This window comes from Poecilia mexicana, unplaced genomic scaffold (genome assembly GCF_051168715.1).
Source record: "Poecilia mexicana isolate PSO_F unplaced genomic scaffold, ASM5116871v1 scaffold_13, whole genome shotgun sequence".
Classification (NCBI taxonomy): Eukaryota; Metazoa; Chordata; class Actinopteri; order Cyprinodontiformes; family Poeciliidae; genus Poecilia; species Poecilia mexicana.
In genome coordinates this window covers 28,247,078-28,268,336 of record NW_028263382.1, presented here as the reverse complement: position 1 = coordinate 28,268,336, position 21,259 = coordinate 28,247,078, and the positions used below count along the sequence as shown (strand labels likewise).

At 39.0% G+C, this 21,259-nt stretch overlaps 2 protein-coding genes across 3 annotated transcripts in view; both read left to right on the top strand.

Moving 5' to 3' along the window:
- The first annotated feature begins 3,116 nt into the window (after nucleotides 1-3,116).
- mfsd1 (major facilitator superfamily domain containing 1) lies at nucleotides 3,117-14,869 on the top strand. Of its 2 annotated transcripts, XM_015011681.2 has the most exons (17): nucleotides 3,117-3,328; nucleotides 3,476-3,528; nucleotides 3,742-3,854; nucleotides 3,985-4,027; nucleotides 4,121-4,188; nucleotides 4,472-4,580; nucleotides 5,503-5,605; nucleotides 5,991-6,089; nucleotides 6,352-6,463; nucleotides 8,177-8,233; nucleotides 8,758-8,914; nucleotides 9,450-9,547; nucleotides 9,645-9,757; nucleotides 9,868-9,915; nucleotides 10,118-10,184; nucleotides 13,962-14,067; nucleotides 14,232-14,869. In XM_015011681.2, exons 1-17 carry the CDS (start codon nucleotides 3,184-3,186, stop codon nucleotides 14,289-14,291), a joined length of 1,551 nt encoding a protein of 516 aa, XP_014867167.1. In that variant the 5' UTR covers nucleotides 3,117-3,183; the 3' UTR covers nucleotides 14,292-14,869. The 2 variants fall into 2 exon arrangements, with proteins under 2 accessions (XP_014867167.1, XP_014867168.1); XM_015011682.2 differs by lacking the exons at nucleotides 13,962-14,067; nucleotides 14,232-14,869 and adding an exon at nucleotides 12,155-13,835 and having other exon boundaries at nucleotides 3,120-3,328.
- A 645-nt stretch (nucleotides 14,870-15,514) lies between these two features.
- schip1 (schwannomin interacting protein 1) overlaps nucleotides 15,515-21,259 on the top strand; it is a 264,204-nt gene continuing 258,459 nt past the window's right edge. The window contains exons 1-2 of the mRNA XM_088011990.1: nucleotides 15,515-16,082; nucleotides 16,325-16,412. Of these exons, the coding sequence (XP_087868116.1) occupies nucleotides 15,913-16,082; nucleotides 16,325-16,412 (258 nt within the window). The 5' untranslated portion in view covers nucleotides 15,515-15,912. The remainder of the gene's footprint in view (nucleotides 16,083-16,324; nucleotides 16,413-21,259) is intronic.

Sequence of the window (21,259 nt, the reverse complement as noted above, 5' to 3'; positions counted from 1 at the left end):
TACTAAATCTTGTGAATACAAAAAATTGTAAACTGCAAATTGAAATTATTGACTTGGAATTCAAATATGGTGCTTATGTGGTGTACTGACCGGGGCCCACCTCTGATCTGCTGATGGAAACGGTTCCATCCTATATGATATCGTATATTCCAGTACAAATGACAAAACAAGCTCAGGAAATTGTGAAACTTAAATAGAAAGACTTTGCATCTTCTGAAGAACTTGTGTGTTTCTGACCAAGGGAGCATTAGAAGCACAGACGACACCAGTGTTATTGCATAAAAATAGCTTCCTGATTAGCTTTACAGCTCAGGGTTTAAGCAACATCCACCCTGAAGCATGGTCCAGTGCATGAAGGTGTAAAATTAGACTTATTTACCAAAACTAAACGTTGCTGCGAGCTTTTGACTCCACCGGTCTCGTTACTCCATCGGCGTTCAATTAAACCAGGAGAGACAAAAAAATGCAAATGTGAGATAGAATGACTTTCTCCAACTCTGCCACTACCAAGAAGATAGATCTCAAAACATTCACAAACTAGTTCTGCAGGATTAATGTCACCTGGCCCCTGGCTTATAACAGTGTGTGCATGTGAGTTTGATTAATGCAATAATGACATATAATCTCTCTCCAACCCACTCTCTATCAGTTATGACAGAAGCTGATATTTGGGCAGGAAATTAATGAGCTGCAGAGCGACCGGAGCGGCGACCGTGGCTACAGGAAGCGCAATTTGTCACCCTTAGATTAAATTCTCTGACAGATGACCCTGTAATCGTGAACTACCGGAATTTTTAAATGACATTCACGGAAATTAAATCCACCATGTTGGAGAGTAAGAAGAACGAAAATGAATGTCCATAAAGTCTGGTCAGAAGGAAAAGGCAAGACACCACACACAACCGGGTGTGTGGTGAAACAGTGAAGATGAGAAGCCACACGTCTGCAGATAAGCAAATCACAAATCAGGAAGCTTCTACAAGTTTCAGATAGCAGCAGAAACATGGATAAACAGAGAAAGACATTCATGAACGCGACAGAAGCGACAAAAAATTTTGTCGCTTGATAATGCTTGAACATTATCGAGAAATGTTCAAGCATTGCTCATTAATTTCCTGCCCAAATATCAGAAATGTTCAAGCATTTCTCGATAAAGTCCAAATTACAAAGGAAAAATTGTACCCAACCTAGTCCGCCTCACTTTTAGTCTCGCAGCAAAATAAGTGACTTGACTTTTAGGATGTCGCTCAGCTGAAACAGTTGTTGATCACCCAACCAACCACAGGGTAAGCCTGTGGGGAAAGTTTCTGAACCCAGTAGCGCAGCTGTGCAGCTTGCAAAACAACTCCCTCGTGTTTATGTGTGTTACAGAGAGTGAAAAAAGAAAAAAAAGAAAATATATTTTGTTCAGCGGTAAGAATGTTTAGTACCTCGTTAACATGTATCTGGTTATTTTCAAACCTTGCTTTTGAACAAACAAGCTTAATGTCGTCAGTTATATTGAATAAAGCTGTAGATTTAAGGAACATTGCTGCACAGTTTAATCACAGGAAAATTGAACTGCCCAGCTAGTTTTATATGCTAAATTGCACATTTTACTGACATTACACTGAAATAAGTTTGCACACTTTCAACTTTGGAGGTGGATAAACCACCGCTACTGATAATAAAAGCTATTAGGTAATCAGATAAACAATATGGTACACCGATATGAACAAATTTCAGGAACCTTTTCAATCTATATATTAAAAAGAATTCAAATGGACCTAAGGTGAAAGGGTGTCACAAATATAAAACTACACATAATACATTTGGAATATTTAAAAGGAAATCAACAGCATGTATAAAAAAAAGAACATGCAAATGCAAAAGAAAAAAAGCACCATGAACACATTTCCTGTGCTTTACTGATGTAAAGAAGCACTTAAAATCAAATTTTATCATTCAGTCTATTTTAAATACATTTATATTCTGCTTGGTTTAAGAGGGATTTGCTCATTCATTTGGAGGACAAATACAATCTAATGCAGTCAATGTATTTTTTCTTGCATACGACCAAAATCCATCTCAACCACTAGAGGGCAGCAGAACATTGAAAAAGGTGTCGTCTTTGTTCTACCGCGTAACCTACTGAATCTGATTTACGTTCTGATTTGTAATGTCCCCGGGCTCTAATTAGACCGTCTCACTTGTGTTTGTTCTTTATCTTCTGGCAGTAAATTAAATACTTATTTTGTTTTCATTAAGATTTATTAGTCAGTTAAATGGAATTTAACTTATAACACAATGAGACATAAAGTCAGTTGTCCCATCCATTCAATGGCTGATTGCAAAGAGGTCCTACCACCACAAACCCTGTAACAGTAACTTTGAGCTACAAGTGTTGTTTTTTTTGTTTGTTTGTTTGTTTGTTGTTGTTTTTTTTTATTTTGTTGATGTGCTATATTGTGTAAAACAGGTTTCTGATTTGTGTAAATGCGTGCGCATACGATAAGTTTCAGAGAAAGCCGTACCAGAATATTGTCTCTACAGACAAGGGCACATTTCGTAAGAAATACGACTTTCCATTTGTAATTGCTCACACTTCCACCTGCTTCAAAAAGACAAGTGGTAGAATCTTAATCAGTTTTGTACTTTTGTAATTTTGTAGAAATATGTTTTTTCAAAAATCATGACCAAAAATCACGTTTTCTGTGTCATTGTAAAAAGAGTGCTCACTCCCCCGTTGTGTAAATGTTGCCGATAAATAGCCAATACACCTTTAACCCCTGGGAACATCCATATATGGTGCTCACATCCGGTTTTGAATGTCGACAATAGCTTTTCCAAATTCCTTATCCACTTATAAAAATGCAAAAGCGGAGCATTATTTCTTTATCTTTTATTTTGTACATATATCTTGCTGACGTTCTGATGGTTTTCTGTCCAAAAATACAGTTTACATCAAGAATGGTAAAGACGCCGTGAATGTTTAACTTAAAAAAGGCAAAAGAACGTTAACAAATATCTCCCCGCTATTATCTGCTGCAGCGCAAAGCTATGTAAAAACCAAACATCTATCCCATAGTTCAACGCGCGCTCCCGCGACGTGCCCGCTTCAATTTAAAGCCACGTGATCTCTCCGGTTGGGTCATATGATCCTCCTCCAGTTCTGTGCCTGCTTTCCTCAAACAACAGCTGAACATGGCGGATTTTGAGGAGCGGCGGTCGCTGTTGGGAGACGAAAATGAAGACAGAGGCCCCGGAAGACCACTGCCCGCCATCTGCGACCCCAGCCACGTCCTACACCGAGTGGTCGTCCTGATTTTTATGTGCTTCCTGGGATTCGGTGAGCAGCTGTGGAGATGTTTGCATGGCACAAAGTGAAAGCAAGTCTTGAAACATTTCCAGAGGGCTTGGAATGGGATTGTTGTGTTTCTCAAAAGTGAAAAATAATACGTTCACATTATGTGATACTTTTTGGCGTTTATTTCAGGGAGCTACTTCTGTTATGACAACCCAGCAGCACTTCAAACTCAAGTCATACAGGTAATTCGGCCTCTTGGCGTCCACTATTGAACACCGTCGTAGAAATGTTAGTTTCCTTTTCTTTTCTTTTTTTTTATCCCCAATTGAGAAGTCAACTCAATGAATTTCACGACGCATTCCGAGGAACTTTTATCTTCTGCGTTGCTAACATGCCTATTAATTTTAAAATGGCTTACTTACTGAACAAGTTTTGTTTTCCTTTTCTGTTTCCAGGATATGAACTTGAACACTGCTGAGTTCATGCAGCTGTATGCCTGGTATTCCTGGCCCAATGTGGTCCTCTGCTTCTTGGGAGGATTTCTCATCGACAGGGTTTTTGGCATCAGGTACGATAGAGAACCAGGTTGCTCTGGTTTTGTGCTAAATCCTCACCGTGCATCCTTGCAGTGAAAGAAGTGAAACCTTTTTTGAATGCCGTCTTGATTGAGTTTTGTTGCGCATTCTTGTTTTCTGTAGGCTTGGAACCATCATCTTTTCCCTATTTGTCTGTGTTGGACAGGTTGGTTTGTGTTAAACTCTTGATGTGAAATTGTCACTTGAAGTTTTTTTTCTTCTTCTTTTAACTATGTTTTGTTTTGAAACGTCTTCACAGGTAATATTTGCAGCCGGAGCGTGGTCCAATCATTTTTGGCTAATGGAAGCTGGACGCTTTGTATTTGGGTAAAAACATTTAGCTTTTCAGAATCTATTTTGGTTACTAAAAACTCATATGTAATTTTTCACATTAGCACAAAATCCAACATCTTTTTAGCTTTATTCAATTGATCACCTCTCTTAAATTCTCATATTTACCCAATTAAATCAAAATCTCCAAAATGGAGTATATAGCTTGACAGACGTACAAGCTCTTTATACCAAAACTTAATCAGTTTTTCCACTTTCACACAGAACTAACATGTTTTTTTTTGTTGTCATTTTTTTTAAAAACTGTTTTCTTTGGTAGTATCGGCGGAGAGTCTCTAGCCGTGGCCCAAAACACGTATGCAGTCAACTGGTTCAAAGGCAAAGAGCTCAATCTGGTGTTTGGTCTTCAGCTGAGCATGGCTCGACTGGTATGGACTTTTTATTTTTTTTTATTTAATTACATTTTTTAATCTTTGCATCCATTGGGGATGATTAATTAGTTTGCAAACTTGAGTTGTTCACCATTTTGATACATCATAACCTCATGTTTTTCCAATAGGATGTTTCATGACAAACCATAACAAGGTAGTTCAAAATTGGGAAATGGTTGGGAAAATGATTTTTTCAGAATATTTTACAAGTAATCTGAAATATGATTTGGTCCAATTGTACTTGGCTCCCAATGAGTAAATGCTTTTCTACAGCTGCAAATCTTTTGGTGTATGCCTGTCCCAGTTTTTCATCTCTATAGACAAACATCTTTGCACATTTTTCTTTGTAAAAATTGCAGACGGATAACATGGAGAGCGTCTGTGAATCTAGATCTTCACAGATCTGGCCACAGATTTTTGGGAAATTTTAACACTTGAATATGGTTTGATGATCTAAGACATTCGAGAATGCTGTGCAGTGAAACTACTCAAAATTGTCCTGGTATCGTCTATTGATATTGCTCATATATCTATTGCAATATATACTATTGATTTATCGCCCTGCCCTAAGACAACTTAATACTAAGACTACACTTTACAAAAGTGAACTCCAATTTACTCCAAGTTAACTTCTCAATGTTAACTTATAGTTAAAATGCACTACATTTTACCAACGGGTATCAAAGTAAAGGGGGCCGAATAAACACACACGCCAAGTTTTTCCAGATTTTAATTTGAAACGATGTCAGATTTTTCCTCCACTCCACAGACGTGTACTAATTTGTGTTCGGTTATTATAGATGCCAGATGAAATGTATCTAGGCTTGTGATTTGACTGTCCTTTACATCAAGGTGTGTGAATACTTTAGCAAGGTGCTGGTAGGTGTAAAGAGACGCCGTCTGCTCTCCTTTCCCGTAGGGCAGCACAGTGAACATGAACATCATGGGCTGGGTCTACAGTAAAGTTGCGGTCGCCGTCGGTTCCTCTGGACATACGACCCTCGGGATATCACTCATGATAGGTAAGTAATACACAGTTGTGTGTAAAACCGCTGGCTTCGCTTGGGTAGGAGATGGAGTTTAACCCGAGCTTCTGGTTACATGTTTTCGTCGCCGTATGCGTCCGACTTGCCGAGCCCTCCGCTCGTCTCGGGTAACGCAGCCGAGCAGAAAAGGGAACTAAAAGTGCCACTCGGCACCTCGGATGAGTCATGTGGGGTGTGAAAAGCTTTTTCTCGGCCGTGCAAAAGCGCTTCTACTTTTGCTCATCTTTGAAGTACTGTTGGTTAAACTTTAACTCGGTCATCTGACCGTTACTCAGCTGTCAGGAAATGTTAAAATTATTTCGTGTTGTGTTCTTGAAGTCTTGAGACACTTTGTTTTTTTGTTTTTTTTTCTTCCCGTTAGCGGCTGGAACCTGTGTGTTTTCTCTAATCTGTGCCTTGGTGCTGGGATTTCTGGATAAGAGAGCAGAGAGGATCCTTCACAAGGAACAGGGGAGAACGGGTAATGTGAAGATAATGCCTTTGTTTTTATCTTTGTTCTTGCTTAACACTCATCTGTCAATACAAATCGATCCAGATTACAAAAAATGCAAGGTTGTTTTTTTTTTCTTTTTAGCTGAACTGATAAGTCTTTGTCTTATGTGCTGAGATTGATTTTTATTTATAAATTCCTTGTGAAACCCAGATAATTCAGGACTTTGAGGTAAGCAACTGAAATAAAATGAAGGACTGAAACTGATGCACATATTTATCTTCTGTTTTAGGCGAAGTTATAAAGCTGACTGACGTGAAGGATTTCTCCCTGTCCCTGTGGCTCATCTTCATCATTTGCGTGTTTTACTATGTCGCCATTTTCCCCTTTATTGGACAGGGCCAGTAAGTATTTTACCTTTTCCCCTCACTAAGATGCACAAATCTTATCTCTGTCAAGTTGGCGTCATTTATAGTAAAAAAAAAAAAAAAACATGTCTGAATAGTGCTCCTTATCTGTCCTCAACCATGTGGTATAACATATGGAAGATATCATTCAAATGATGTGATCCACTTGTGTTTTTTTTTTTAAAGCTTTTTAAAAAAAAAACCATTTAATCATCACCCTAGTCAGTTTTCTCCTCATCACAAAACATTGCACCTTTTTATTGATGTCCCACTTTATTGTTAGGCTGAGTTCTAGTCTCACTTTGGGCCAACATTTTAAAAAAATGGTTATCGGTAACAATATAAAGTGTTACTTCTGTAATGAAGAAGTAAATCCACACACTTGTGAACTCTCTGACCACTGAAGCACAGTTGTTTTGTTTTTTCTAAAGAACTCTCCCAGTTCCTCATTGTTTAAAACCATAAAGCACGGTCGTTTAAAAGCTATGGGATAGTATGAGAGTTGCATAGTAAACCATGACACAGAGATGTCTAAACTATATGTATGTTTTTGTTATTTCAACCAGATACCCAACCACTTCTTTAAAATGATATATACTGTAGCTTGCTAGTGTTACAGTTGGAGCCCTCAGATAAAATCCCACTGCACTGAACTCCACTGAAAACCTGGTTTTTCCACCAAATGTTGATTTCTGAACTCTTCCTGAGTTAAAACATTAGTATTCTTGTTTCTAAATGAATATGAACTAGTTTTCTTTGCATTATTTTAGGTCTGAAAGCGTTGTCGTTTTTGTGATTTTGACCATTTCTCATTTTCTGCAAATACAAAATTTTTGCTCAGAATTTCGGCGACTTGTTGTCAGTAGAACCTATGAAAGGAAAGTGGTCTCTTATATATATATATTTTTTTTCCAGGACTGTATACTAAATTGCAACTGACACCACAATATCCCAATTGCAAAAGAATTTTTATTTTTATTTTTTAATGATGCGATGTGTAGTTGCATAAGATTATGAATAATATATTTACGATGCAAATTATTTTTGGCTTTTTGATATGTAAGCTACTCGCTTCCAGAAAGTTATCTTCCAAAAAAACTAAAGTGAACCTTAGATGCAGCACCCAAAATTTATTTTATTTTTTTCTTATTTTTGGTAAGTGCCATGCAAAAAATGTCGTCATAGCAACCACCCTCCCCTCTCCTGCTGCCATCCTTTTCTTCTTCCCCTTTATACTGACTGTCACTTTTCTACACAGTTGCATTTGCCCCAGGAATCAAATCCTGCCACAGCAGGTGCTTTATTGCCGGGATGCCTGAACGCAGCGTGTGCATCTCAAAGAAGCTCGAAGTTTTGACAAAACTGCTCTTTTTTTTTTTTTTTTTTTTGCGCCGAATGGAAAAACAAGTTCAATCACACCAAGGAAAGGCAATGGGGCCTAAAAATGGTAATAGGTTTGACGGCTGGCTTTGTAGTGGAGTTGGTTTGCTCTCAATGAAAGGCACAAAGACGAGCCGACGACTGCCACGGCTTTTCTGCGCTTATGAAACAAATGGTTGAAACGCAGATGAGGGGAAAATATTTAACGTTTTAGAGGATTTACTGCCATGGGAATAAAATCACTTTCGTCTCCCTCTGTGCTCATATAAGCATAAGAACTTTACATGGAGGTTTGTGCTGCGTCTCATCGCCTTACCCTTTGCCTTTCAGGGTATTCTTTATTGAAAAATTCAACTTCTCCCCAGCACAAGCCAGAGCCGTCAACAGGTAATTAACTTTTTTTTTTTTTTTTTATCTTTTCCTTTATAGAGAAATGTGTATTTTTTTATTTTTATTTTGTTTTAGTAGAGTAGTTTTTTTATTATTATTGTAGAGGTCTAATGTCTGAATATTATTCATGAACACAAGCTACATGAATTTTAGCCACCTTATAACCAAAGGTAATCTTCAATTTGACTTGATTGTTGATGACAATTCTTTATTTGAATTGCAATGAAGGCAACAATCAAATCCGGGTAAATATTCATCAGTATATGCAGTAAGAACCTCACCAACACAGACACTAAAGTGAAATAAAGAAACTAGCTTTATTTACAGACCAGCTAAATAGTTTTCTAACTTTCTGAATCACGAGTTAACTCGTGAAGTGGACACATTAACACGGTTAAAGGAGTAAAGTCTGCACAAAAATATCCAACTACCATTCTGCTTTTTCCATCCAATTGCAACTCCTTTTCTTTTTTCTTCATTCCTGAAAGTAACTGAGCAATTTTTATTTTTTGATTTTCCAGCATCGTGTACATCATCTCAGCTCCCGCGTCTCCAATTCTTGGCTTTATTGTCGATAAGACTGGGAGAAATATCGGCTGGGTCTTTGCGGCCGTCATCGCAACTCTCTGTGCTCACATGATGCTGGCCTTCACCTTCTGGAACCCGTGGATCGCTATGGTAACGACACACGGTCGTTTTGAATTTTTTTAAATTTAGACTAAAGCGTGTCTCTACAATACAGAAGCCGTTTTGTGTTGCTGAACAAACTGCACATAACAAAAGAAAAATTCTCGGTCCATTTGGCATCACATTAAACGTCGTCTCCCCTCATCCATTTATTACCTGAACCTTTAGAGCTTTTAGATGCACCTGTGAAGGCTTTCTCTGCAGGAAGTCTCCTGCCTTACGACGGAGCAGTTGACTGTGCGAACAAAAACAAAGCTTTAATTAAAGCTCTAGATTCAGAACTTAATTGTTTTTCGTTTGAACATTTAGCACGCCACAATTAAATGCCTGATGAACCCCGCTAATATGCATCATTATCCCACTGTGCTCCGAGTGATAAAATTAAGCCGCTTTCCAACTCTGAACGCTTTAGCTTCTGTTGACTACTGCTAAATCCTGAGTGCAAATAACTGAGACTGCATATCTTCAATTTACCGTTCTTTTTTTTTTTTAATAGATCTAATAGAAATCATTTCTTGTGTTCCAGTCCCTGCTGGGCGTCTCGTACTCCCTGCTGGCCTGTGCGCTGTGGCCCATGGTGGCCTTCGTGGTGCCTGAGCATCAACTGGGAACGGCCTATGGCTTGTACGTACCTTTTTTTAATAAGTTTAATATTCTGTTGTTTGGATTAATATATCGACTGAATACTGACGTTGCGTATCCTCCTTGGTTTGCCCACCAGCATGCAGTCCATCCAGAACCTGGGGCTTGCCGTCATCGCGATCGCAGTCGGAGTCATTGTGGATATAAGAGGATACCTGGTGTTGGAAGTGTTCTTCTGCGCCTGCATTTGCAGTCAGTCTGTCCTCAATTTTTTATTTTATTTTTTTTTTAAGCTTTAGCCTGCCTCTGAGTGACATTTTTGTTTGTTCCCTGCACTGATTTCTCCCCACCTTGTCTTGCAGTCGCGCTGATGGCAGTGGTGGGGTTGTACTTTGTGGATTATCTTAAAGGTAGTTGGAGCCTGGAGTTTTTTCCTCCACCTCTGTATTTCTTTCAACTCGTTTTCTCTTGTGCGTCTCCTCATCGCATTTTCATTCTCATGACATCTCTTCACTGTCCCCCGTCATTTTTTTTTTCCCCCTCGTTTTTTCAGCATACTCCACCGCTCATCGCCAGACTCACTGCTTTTCTCTATGAACTCTCTTCCCGCAGGTGAAGGTCTGAACCGGTCAGCTGCAGAAAGGGCCAAACTCCAGAAGGAGACAGCTGAACATGCAGAGTGAGTATCCTCAATCCGTCATTTTATCTCAAATGCAAAACGTATATACGCTTGTGCACTTGAGGCTTAATTACTACTCTGAGTATGTTCTTGCAGTAATTGGCCATTTACTTTAGCCGTACACTCCAGCTAACGATTCATCCATTATTGAAATAATCCTCAAATAATTTAGTAATCGCCTCATTGCGATTAGTCGCTCCAGCCTTCACAGGTTAGTTGTAGCCTCTGAGTTTTATATATATATATATATATATATATATATATATATATATATATATATATATATATATATATATATATTTATTATTGTATCTGAGCTGCAGATTCATGTACAAACCCCCAAATGCACGTGTCCCATTCAGGGCTGCACAGTCACAACGGCTTAAGGTTTAATGAGCGAACACTAACGGTTTACAAGTCTCAGTAGCACACTTCAACACCCCTTTAGAAATGTTGCATTGAACAGGTTGCCTCATTAGACTTTATTGAGCTTTTAGGTAGCCTTTACAGCACACTTGCTAATAGCCCTTCTGTTTATAAAGGCAAGCATGCTTATTATAAATGTAAATGTTTATGGACTTGTAGTTTTTTTTTTCTTTGTTTTTTTTTTTTTTGGTTCCAAAAAAACAGACACAAACTTAACTAGCAGCCATAAGGTCGGTTAAATTTCCAAAATGAATACATTCTGAATAATTTTCCTATTTGCTGGGTTTAATTGCCCTCCTGCAGTCATTTGCTTAAGGTTCAGGATGTGGGAAATCAAATGTTGGCAAACTGTCTCTGCGCACCCTGTGCTTTTTAAAGTTTGAGTCTCTTACGACTTTAACCTTAACGATGTGTTTGGAGACGCCAACTGCTTAAACGCTTTGTTTCTAAAGCCTTCTTTATCAGGAGTTGATGACCTAATAGAAAAGATGTCTAACGTTATATGATGTGTTAAAACATGTGGTTCAACTTAGTTCTCTCACCACTTTGTTTTTTTGACAGGGAGTAATATTTTGAATTTTGCAGCAATGCACCTTGGAGAGTGTTAGCTTCAGCGTTAAATAAATTCACATGTGACTCTTGCTTACAATTGATCCAGAGAAGTGAGTTGAAGTGCAATGCGAACGCTAGCATTTCATTCAAAATATTTGAAATCATTTTTCCAGGTAAACACATTGACACAACTTAAGGAAACTGTTCTTACACAAGCTTTCCATTGAACATGACCTGTGACAAGGCTGTTTGTTTTGAATCTTCTCTTTGTTGATGCAAAGTTTGAGGCGACCTGTTACAGTAGCTCTGCTACCAAGTTACTGGTTTTTAGCATAATCGCCAATTCCGACGTTGGTGCTGATATACTGTGCATCAGTGACTATAAGGCCAGTGAGTTTTCAAATCTTAAATTGATGCATTTATTGAAGTAAAAGACTGTTTTGTAGGATTAGGCATTATCCAGCGAAGAGCTCCAAAGATTTATTGGATCAACCCGTCATAAAGATGCAGTTTTGTAACCTGTGCACATTCTTTTATTTATTTTTTTCTAATTGACTAACAGCCCTCTGGCTCACTGCAGGTGCAGCTGATCTGAAACCAGACTGTACATCAACAGGTTTTTGAAGTTATTTACCTTGGAGCTCATATGCCAATCAAACATGCAACAATTGGAAAACAGATCGAAATCATAGGGTTAGATTGGAGCAAACCCATTTACTACCCTCAAACACGATTCAGGAAATATTATTCTTATTTTATGTTTTTGTTTGTTTCTCTTTTGGCTAACCTGCTAGCTTTAAGGTTTACACATTTTGCATGCCACTTCTACACTTCCCATTCATTGCATGAAACGTTTCACAATTGCCAACAGCATTGCATCCGTCTCTCCAAAGATCTAATATGTCTAACCCGAACTGTGTTGTACGTTGGACATGAGACTCTTTCGGGCTGACTAATATGATCTGATTCATGTTGTGGCTGATGTTTTCCAGATGACGCGGAGCGAACACACATGGTCCTGGGCTTCAGAACCAGCCGGTTGCACTGTCCACCCCAGAGCTTTCAGTCTGCGGCCAATGGGGCGGGACCGCGGTTCTGGCTCTGCCCAGTGATGTCATCTGTGGCTCTTCGCACCTGAACTGACTGGCTGTTGCTTAAACCCCATGTTGATATAAGGACGCTCATGAATGGCAAATCTCAGTTTGGACATGAAAACTACTTCTTCTCACCTGACCACAGTTCCTCCTGCTCTTAATAACAACTAACTCATATGTGTGTGTGTGTGTGTACAGCATGAAGGTTATTAACTCCTAGAAACCTACAGTGTTTACAGACCGTCAAGGGGAATGGTGCTCTTATTCCTTTTTAAAAAAAAAAAAAAAAATCCTTGATTTATTATTTTTTGGTTTTAACTCAGAAAATAAGGTTCACATTTCAGTTCAACTTTGTGGGTATTGTGTTTCCAGAAGAACTTGTTTAACTTGTCACACGTCGGCGTTATCACTGCCAAGCTAAACTCTCATAATGGAGTCGGCGCACTTAATTTCTCGCTGCAATCTTTAGTCGGATGCATCATTGACCTTTTGGTGGATAATCTCCAGCAGAGCATGGCTCATCACTGTTTAAGCTTTATTGCTCTGTTATTTTATCCCCTAAACTCTTTAACCGCTTTTCAATGAGCTATGAAGTTCATAAGAGTTAATTTTCTGTCGCATCATCTATTAATGTGCAGATATAAAAAAAAAAAAAAAAAACCAGGCCCGCTTACGAACCCATTTAACTGTGTAATGATGCTCAGCCATGGCGTCTGTAGATGCATTTTTTTTTAACGCAAGTCTTTTTTTAATATTTAAAAAAAGACTTAAATGTTTCACAGATTTTTGTCGTTTAAACTCGGGTGATTAAGTTGACCAAATCGCTTTCCGAAATTCCTGCTTGCTTCAGACTGTTTGTGCACTTGGCTTTAACAAATTGCATTGTGGCCATGAAGGTGGAGATTACAGTCTCCATTTGCTTATCGGAGTTGCAGACATGGACACGTCCCGGTGGGTGATTCTCACCATATTTCTCATATTTTTATGTTGAAGCAAAAATATCTGCTATATATTTGAAAGCGGAGAAAAATCTATTTCTTACATATTGATTGTGGTCATAAAGCCATGTATATTTTATTTAAATGCAAAGAAAAACTAGTGTAACAAAGCACTTTGATAGTTGGAAGAAAAAAAGGCACACTTGAAATGATCAAATTAAGATTAAAAAAATGTGGAAATGCCGATCTGTGTAAATATGGGTGAGAAATGATGAATTGTGCAAGATTTGTTGAAGCAAAAAACATTCTTGACCATTAAAGTGGTATTTTCATTATGAATTAAATAATTTCCAATCTAAAAACTAAGTTTGAAAACTGAATTGAGTTTGAAGACCACAACCACTATTTAAGAAAAACAAAGCTTCCAGAAGTAAAAAGGTAACTTTAAAAAAAAAAGAGAAAAAAAACCCTCCACACTAGTGAGTCATAGAGGCTGTTTTTTTAATGAGTTAACACTTGTTACATTTAACTGTTGATTTGCTGAAATTATCTGAAAAATACCAATTAAACAATGTTTGAAGAAGCAAACACCTGCAACCAAGTGCTGTGACACTTTTAATAAACATAAATTATTTGTTAAACAGTTGAATTCCTCTCTGCTTTTGTTGTTGCTGCAGCAGCATCTCTCTCTGCTGTATTCTGCTCCTTCTACTTCCTCTGCTCGCATTAACGCTCTCGCCGTTGTGGCCGCGTCGTTGTTCCTACAGGAGTAAAAGGCAGCCCAGTATGGTGACGCAGGGTGGACATGCTAGACTGGCACCCATGTCGGCTTTTGGCCTGCGTAACAGGTACCTTTCCAGGCTGGGAGCACAGGTACGGTCACAATTGGTCAAACGGAGAAAAAGGAAAATGTTTTAAGATTCGCTGTACAATCTCTTGTTCCTTGCGTCTTCTTAAAGGGGGAGGCGGGTTTACTACAACAGTGGGGCTGCTTGGCCTGTGGTCTGTCTTCTGCTTGATTTCTTTTATCCTCTCAGCTCCCAGATCACTGCTCTACCCATCTGTCATCGCTTGCCCACAGGAGCGTTCTGAAATGACGCCCGTCATTCATCTGTCTGCGTCTGCAGCGCTGTGAGCCAACTCTGAGGCTCGAGACCGAGTTTGCACTGAAATAGGACGACGCTTCAAAAGTGTCACGTTTTATACAGAACTGTTTTTTGCACTTTTACCTTTTGATGTTTTCATGTTGCTGACTGTTGACATTTACAGGTGAATCTTTAAGGGGATGACTTTTTTTTTTTTTTTTTTTTTTAAGTAATTTCTACTGCATGTTTGCATGTACACTGTATTTGTTGCACACTTGAGATGCCCTTTAGCAAAGTCGAACCAAAGATGTTTTTTTCTTCCAAGTATTAACCTCAGGGATCACCTTTTTTTAAACCTTTTCTAGATGTATATCCTTTGCAAACAGCAGAGGGCGCCATTTCACTCTGTTTACCACCGACCACGGAATTTCTTTGTTTTAGTCGAGCAATCAATATTTAGTTTGATTTTCTTGTTTCCTAAGCTACCACGTCACTGGGATAAGGGAGACTAAGAATTGGTTGAATCATTGTGAAATTCTTTTAATGTTTATTTTAAAAATATTTGAAATAATAAAAATATTCCTAATCAATTGATGTTCAGTGGATTTTTTTCTCCTACACTTTAAGTTAGCCTAAAAATGTACAATTGAGTTTTTTTTTTTGTTTTTTTTTAAATCTCTGGTTTTGCTCATAACTTTGCAAAGGGGACATTTGAAAAGAAAAGAATAAGGTCCGCAGTTTTGTTGAACGACTTACATTTGACAGAGTAAACATGTGCACTAAACTGTTTGCTTTTAAAGTCAAAAACTGACACATTGGCCATTTAATGGACTTGTTCATGGATGGTTAATTTTAGATGTCACCTCTTCCAGAGAGTACACTGATTCTCCCCATTTAATCTGAGCTGAAGCATTTTTTTTTTTTTTTTTTTTAGTGCAGTTCCAGTATCTCGATGCAACTTTCCTAAGTATTGATTAGAGGCTGCCTAAATGCTATGCTTGACCTATTTGTATTTGTCAAACTGTTGAAAAGCATGTATCATTTCACCTGTCAAAATACCAATTATAAAATGTGCTTATATATATATATATATATATATATATATATTTTTTTTTTTTTTTTTTTTTTAATTAAAGCATTTCCACAGTATGATCTTTTTACCACAGTATATTTAGGATAATCTACAGTATTTTATTATTGAAATGTGAAAAAAAAAGTTACTTTCAATCTACGTATTATTTACTTTTATGTTGTTTTATCATATAAATCCCGATTGATTAAATGCATTGACGTTTGTTGTAACCTGACAAAATATGAAAAGTTTCAATGAATACTTTTACAAGTCAAAGTTCTGTTTAAACCTTTGTGTAATTAATGCCTGTGTGTGTGTGTGTGTGTGTGTGTGTGTGAGAGAGAGAGAGGTTTAATTGCAGGTGTAGGACTCTACTTCCTCACATCTACAACGTAAATAACGCCGTTTACGTGCAAATAACTTGGACTTAAAGTACTTTTCTTTAAGATAGTCTTAGATTAGAATATAGCGTAGTGGCCATTTGTTTTCCCCAAGAGACAGCTTGCAGAATAATTAAGGCTGCGTGAAAAAAAAAAAAAAAAAAAATTGCAAAGTTAAGAGATGTCGTCAACACACGCGCTGGCAGCCCTGCGCACACGCTCAGCATCCGATTGGCTGCGAGAATCGTCCAAGTCTGGTCTCTCACCGGCTGCTCCCGACCCAAAGTGCTCACTTCATCTCTGTCTAACTGCGAGGGAACAGGTCGTCATGCTGAGGAGCGGCGCGAACAGGTCGGTGTCGCGTCCAGCGTCGTCTCTGTAATTACACATCTGCTTTTTAGGGCGACTGTTTTCCCGGGTACGACGAGCTCCGTGCACAGGCTGCTTCGGTATGCGCCGATAGGGAGAAAGAAGCCCGTGTAACGTTTGGCACAGCTGGGCGCGGAGCACGCGCTGCTCGTGTACACAGAGCTCCAAGCCGGACGTGTTGATTGGAGAGTTTTAGTCTTTTAACTTGACTGATGTCCTTCCAGAAACATGCATCAAGGGGAGGAGGTGAGGCTGCGCAGCGGGAGTCTGGCTCGCGAGAGGAAGCACCTTGCCTTGTGCATCAATAACAAGGTAAGAGGGTCAGCGGCTTTAATTGCGTGTTAGTGCCGGATGGTTTGTTTTCCTTTACTTTTGGGTGAATGTTCTAAGTGGATGGTGGCGAAATGATTTGTTTCCCTTTTTTTTTTCTTTTTCTTTTCTTTTTTTTTGGTGAGAGAACATTGCAGGGATGATGTAATTTACTCAGTAAGTTCATTCGAGCACTGATCAGCAGCAGACACTTCGAAGGTAAGGCAGAGCTGTAATGAATAACACATGGAGGTGCTATACATTGAATATGTTGTTATATATAGGTATGTTAAAACTATATATATATATATATATATATATATATATATATATATATATATATATATATACATACACATACAGGTCCTTCTCAAAAAATTAGCATATTGTGATAAAGTTAATTATTTTCCATAATGTAATGATAAAAATTAAACGGTCATATATTTTAGATTCATTGCACACCAACTGAAATATTTATTGTTTTAATACTGATAATTTTGGCATACAGCTCATGAAAACCCAAAATCCCTGTCTCAAAAAATTAGCATATTTCATCCGACCAATAAAATAAATGTTTTAATACCAAAAAAGTTAACCTTCAAATAATTATGTTAAGTTATGCATTCAATACTTGGTCAGGAATCCTTTTGCAGCCTTCAATGCTGCATGGAGGCAATCAGCTTGTGGCACTGCTGAGGTGTTATGGAGGCCCAGGATGCTCCGATAGCGGCTTTAAGCTCATCCAGAGTTTTGGGTCTTGCGTCTCAACTTTCTCTTCACAATATCCCACAGATTATCTATGGGGTTCAGGTCAGGAGAGTTGGCAGGCAAATTGAGCACAGTAATACCATGGTCCGTAATACCAGTGGTTTTGGCACTGTGAGCAGGTGCCAAGTTGTGCTGAAAAATGAAATCTTCATCTCCATAAAGTTTTTCAGCAGATGAAAGCATGAAGTGCTCCAAAATCTCCTGATAGCTGCTGCATTGACCCTGCCCTTGATAAAACCCAGTGGACCAACACCAGCAGCTGACATGGCTCCCCAGACTATCACTGACTGTTGGTACTTCACACTGGACTTCTGGCATTTTGGCATTTCCTTCTCCCCAGTCTTCCTCCAGACTCTGGTACCTTGATTTCCGAATGACATGCAACATTTTCTTTCATCCGAAAAAAGTACTTTGGACCACTGAGTAACAGTCCAGTGCTGCTTCTCTGTAGCCCAGGTCAGGCGCTTCTGCCGCTGTTTCTGGTTCAAAAGTGGCTTGACTTGGGGAATGAGGGACCTGTAGCCCCTTTCCTACACACGCCTGTGCACAGTGGCTATGGATGTTTCTACTCCAGACTCAGTCCACTGCTTCCGCAGGTCCCCCAAGGTCTGGAATCGGCCCTTCCTCAGGGTCCGGTCACCTCTTCTCGTTGTGCAGCGTTTTCTGCCACACTTTTTCCTTCCCACAGACTTCCCACTGAGGTGCCTCGATACAGCACTCTGGGAACAGCCTATTCGTTCAGAAATTTCTTTCTGTGTCTCACCCTCTTGCTTGAGGGTGTCAATGATGGCCTTCTGGACAGCAGTCAGGTCAGCAGTCTGACCCATGATTGTGGTTTTGAGTAACGAACCAGGCTGGGAGTTTTTAAAAGCCTCAGGAATCTTTTGTAGGTGTTTAGAGTTACTCTGTTGATTCAGATGATGAGGTTAATTGCTCGTTCAGAGAACCTTTTCATGATATGCTAATTTTTTGAGACAGGGATTTTGGGTTTTCAAGAGCTGTTTGCCAAAATCATCAGTGTTAAAACAATAAAAGACCAGAAATATTTCAGTTGGTGTGCAATGAATCTAAAATATATGACAGTTTAATTTTTATCATTACATTATGGAAAATAATTAACTTTATCACAATATGCTAATTTTTTGAGAAGGACCTGTATATATAATTTTGACCTTTCTTCTCAAATTCCATCTCAGTCTCCTTTGCAGTCTGAGTTTTTTTTTTTTATTCCAGGACTGCACCATGTTTAGTTGTAACTATCTTCCCATCAACTCTTGCCAGCTCTCTCCTAGACCTTAACCCTGATAAAAAGAAAAGGATCACCACAGCATGACACTGACACTGCCATGTTTCATTAACATGCAACTTTTTACCATTTTAAATGGGAACTCAACTAGACTGCATGTTGTAGTTCAATAACTTGGATCAAATCATAAATTGATCTTGAATCTGTCTGTACAACCAATATTTTTTTTTGTAAAATACCTTGAGACGCCAGTTGTTTTAATTTGGAGGTTTATAACTAAACTGAATTAAATTGAACTGAATTGACTTGTCAGTGCTTTTGACATTGGGAAGCTGCATTTAGTGTGATTTTATTTATATTGATAGTTACTCAGTTTGTTTGGAGCAAACACATTTTACACCTAGACTGCAATTTAAAATTTTAGGGAATAACACTTATGAAAATAAAAGGCTTGCTTCCTGTTTTCCTAATGACTTAGTTTTCTAATTCCTCGTTTCTGCCGATCAGGTCAGTGCATTTAGGTACGCTGTTTTGTCCTCCGACGTATGCAGCGTTCAGAAGGGCATTTCCACCGCCAGCTGGACTCTCTTTGGACTTTAAAGTTAAACCCAAATGCCCAATGTGGCGTCCATGCTAGTGTCTCATTCTTGCTGCAACTATTGACATTTTTATATCCCCCAATTGTGTGACCCCATGTAGCTCTTCCCTAACCATACTAGACCGTTGTCATATGGATTAACACTGAAGGGGGCCGAGGAATGGGCCACTTTTACGACAACACCAGACAAAATACTGTACAGACCCGCACCGACCCATGTCGTACCGCTGAATGGAAAACAAGGGACAGAATACTGGTTTCCTAGCTTTTTCAGTAAAGTGTGATCTTTTTGTAAAACCATTTCCCATTTTGAGTAGGAATGAGTGTTTTTGCCACTTTACGACTTTCAAGTTTGGAATAGGACAAACAGTATTCCTTTTCATAAATATTCTACGTAACAGTAGGCTACTGTGCTTTAACATTAATCAGTTTGAGTTGGGATACCTATAATTTTATTATAGCTCAAGTTCACTTCAGGGTTTCCATCATGAGAATAGCTGAAAAAGTTCCCATTTTCTAACTTATGCCATACTTTGTACCCTCATCTTCAGCAGAAACAGCTGAACTGCTCAGCTGGAATGAGTGCTCCCCATCTCATTGAGTTCAAAGAGTTCAGAAACTCAGACAGCTGTTAGTTAAAGAGAGAACTCGCATGAATCAGACGTATCCGATTTTTTTTATTTTTATTTATTTTTTGTCTCTCTCCCTAAGTGTAGGTGTGGGACTTCACCTGGCTTGTATTGAGCTTCTGAATATTTAATGCCAGTGATGTAGCGCTGCGCATTATCGGCGGCCATGGATATCGAGCCTGTGAGGTCTGAAAGCTCTGCTCCATCAAAAGCTTCCGACTTACTCTGCAATATGTTGCAACGGCGGAACCCTCCGTTGCACACAAAAGGCTCTCATTTTGTTCCTCTGCTGCTCTAAACTTTAGGAGTTTTAAATCCATATCTGATTAGATCCGTTCCAGTTATGGCAACTGATGCAGTCTCATCAGATCCACATCCACCAGGAGAGAGAGAGAGAGAGAGAGAGAACACGAGCAAAGGCAAGCAGGGTCTCGCTGAAACGCTAATCAGTAATCGGCAGGAGGAAATATGAATAAGAATACAAATGTGGGTTGTTGGTTAGAGAGGCAGCTCCGCTGACTGTGTTTGCATGAGTGATTCAGATTCACTGGCGAGGCAGGAACCCCCCTGAGAAACACATTAATCTATCCAGCTATTACCTCGTAATCAATGGGACAGCTGAATTTTACAGCCGTGCCGTGTTGTTAACCATTTCACCGAGAGCTTATTTAAACAGCTCGCCAAATCGGTCACATTTAATGAAGTTCCGCACGAAATGTATGCTTTGGCATGCACGCTTGTTGTTTTAAAAATAATTTAGGACCACATTTTGTAATGTTCTACAGAAACCCTTTCTTTTTAAATAAACTGCATCTGCCAGCACAGGAGCAGGGATCTGGCGTCAATGGGTGTCACTCAGACGTAGTGTTGTGTATCATATGGGGGGGGGGGGGGTGTATATAGTGAGCGTGTGGTGCCAGGGATGGGTGTCATATTTCAGAAGTGCATCATTGTATCTCCCCCAGCGGGACGCTGCAGTGCTGAGTGCTGTTTGCTCCGGCTCACTCAAATGCTATGCGATAGAGTCGTAATAACCTGTGCAGGAACACGACGAACCTGCACAGTGACGGATACATGTCATTTTGGTACAGCGTGAACTTCAGATGGAGACTTACAGGTATTATGTGTGCGCGCATGTGTGCGTGTGTGTGTGTGATGTGTGCAGATTTCTTCTGTGGTTCAATACCATAAAAAAGTGTCATTAAATTGCTCAATAAATCCACCAACTCATATGCAAAAACACAAGCTTGAGTGCTCACACCTACATTCTCCAGGTCTATAGTGATTTCCATCTGCTCTGTTTACGACTACAGCTGGAATGGTTTCGGTGTGTAAGCTTAGCCTTTGATCAGCCAAAGAAGATCTCTCACAATAATGAATGTTACGCACCTTTCTCTCGGTATGTTAAAGGAATAGCTTTGATACTTTTTTTTTAAAGCAGGGTCCTTTGAAGTTGCTCTCAGTTATAGTTTCCTTACCTTTTACATGGGGTTCCTATGGAGAAAAATATATGAAACTGTATGAAACGTGATTTCTATGTTTTCTAGGTTTGTAAAAAAAAAACAATTAGATTATGAGCAGCTTTTACTGCTTTGGAAAAGTGTTAGGT

Excerpts from the sequence above, each read along its gene's own strand:
- mfsd1 (XM_015011681.2), top strand. The coding sequence starts at position 3,184 with ATGGCGGATTTTGAGGAGCGGCGGTCGCTGTTGGGAGACGAAAATGAA. Across the intron at positions 4,028-4,120 it reads TATTTGTCTGTGTTGGACAG|GTAATATTTGCAGCCGGAGC; the intron begins GTTGGTTTGTGT and ends ACGTCTTCACAG. Across the intron at positions 9,758-9,867 it reads CTTCTGCGCCTGCATTTGCA|TCGCGCTGATGGCAGTGGTG; the intron begins GTCAGTCTGTCC and ends CTTGTCTTGCAG.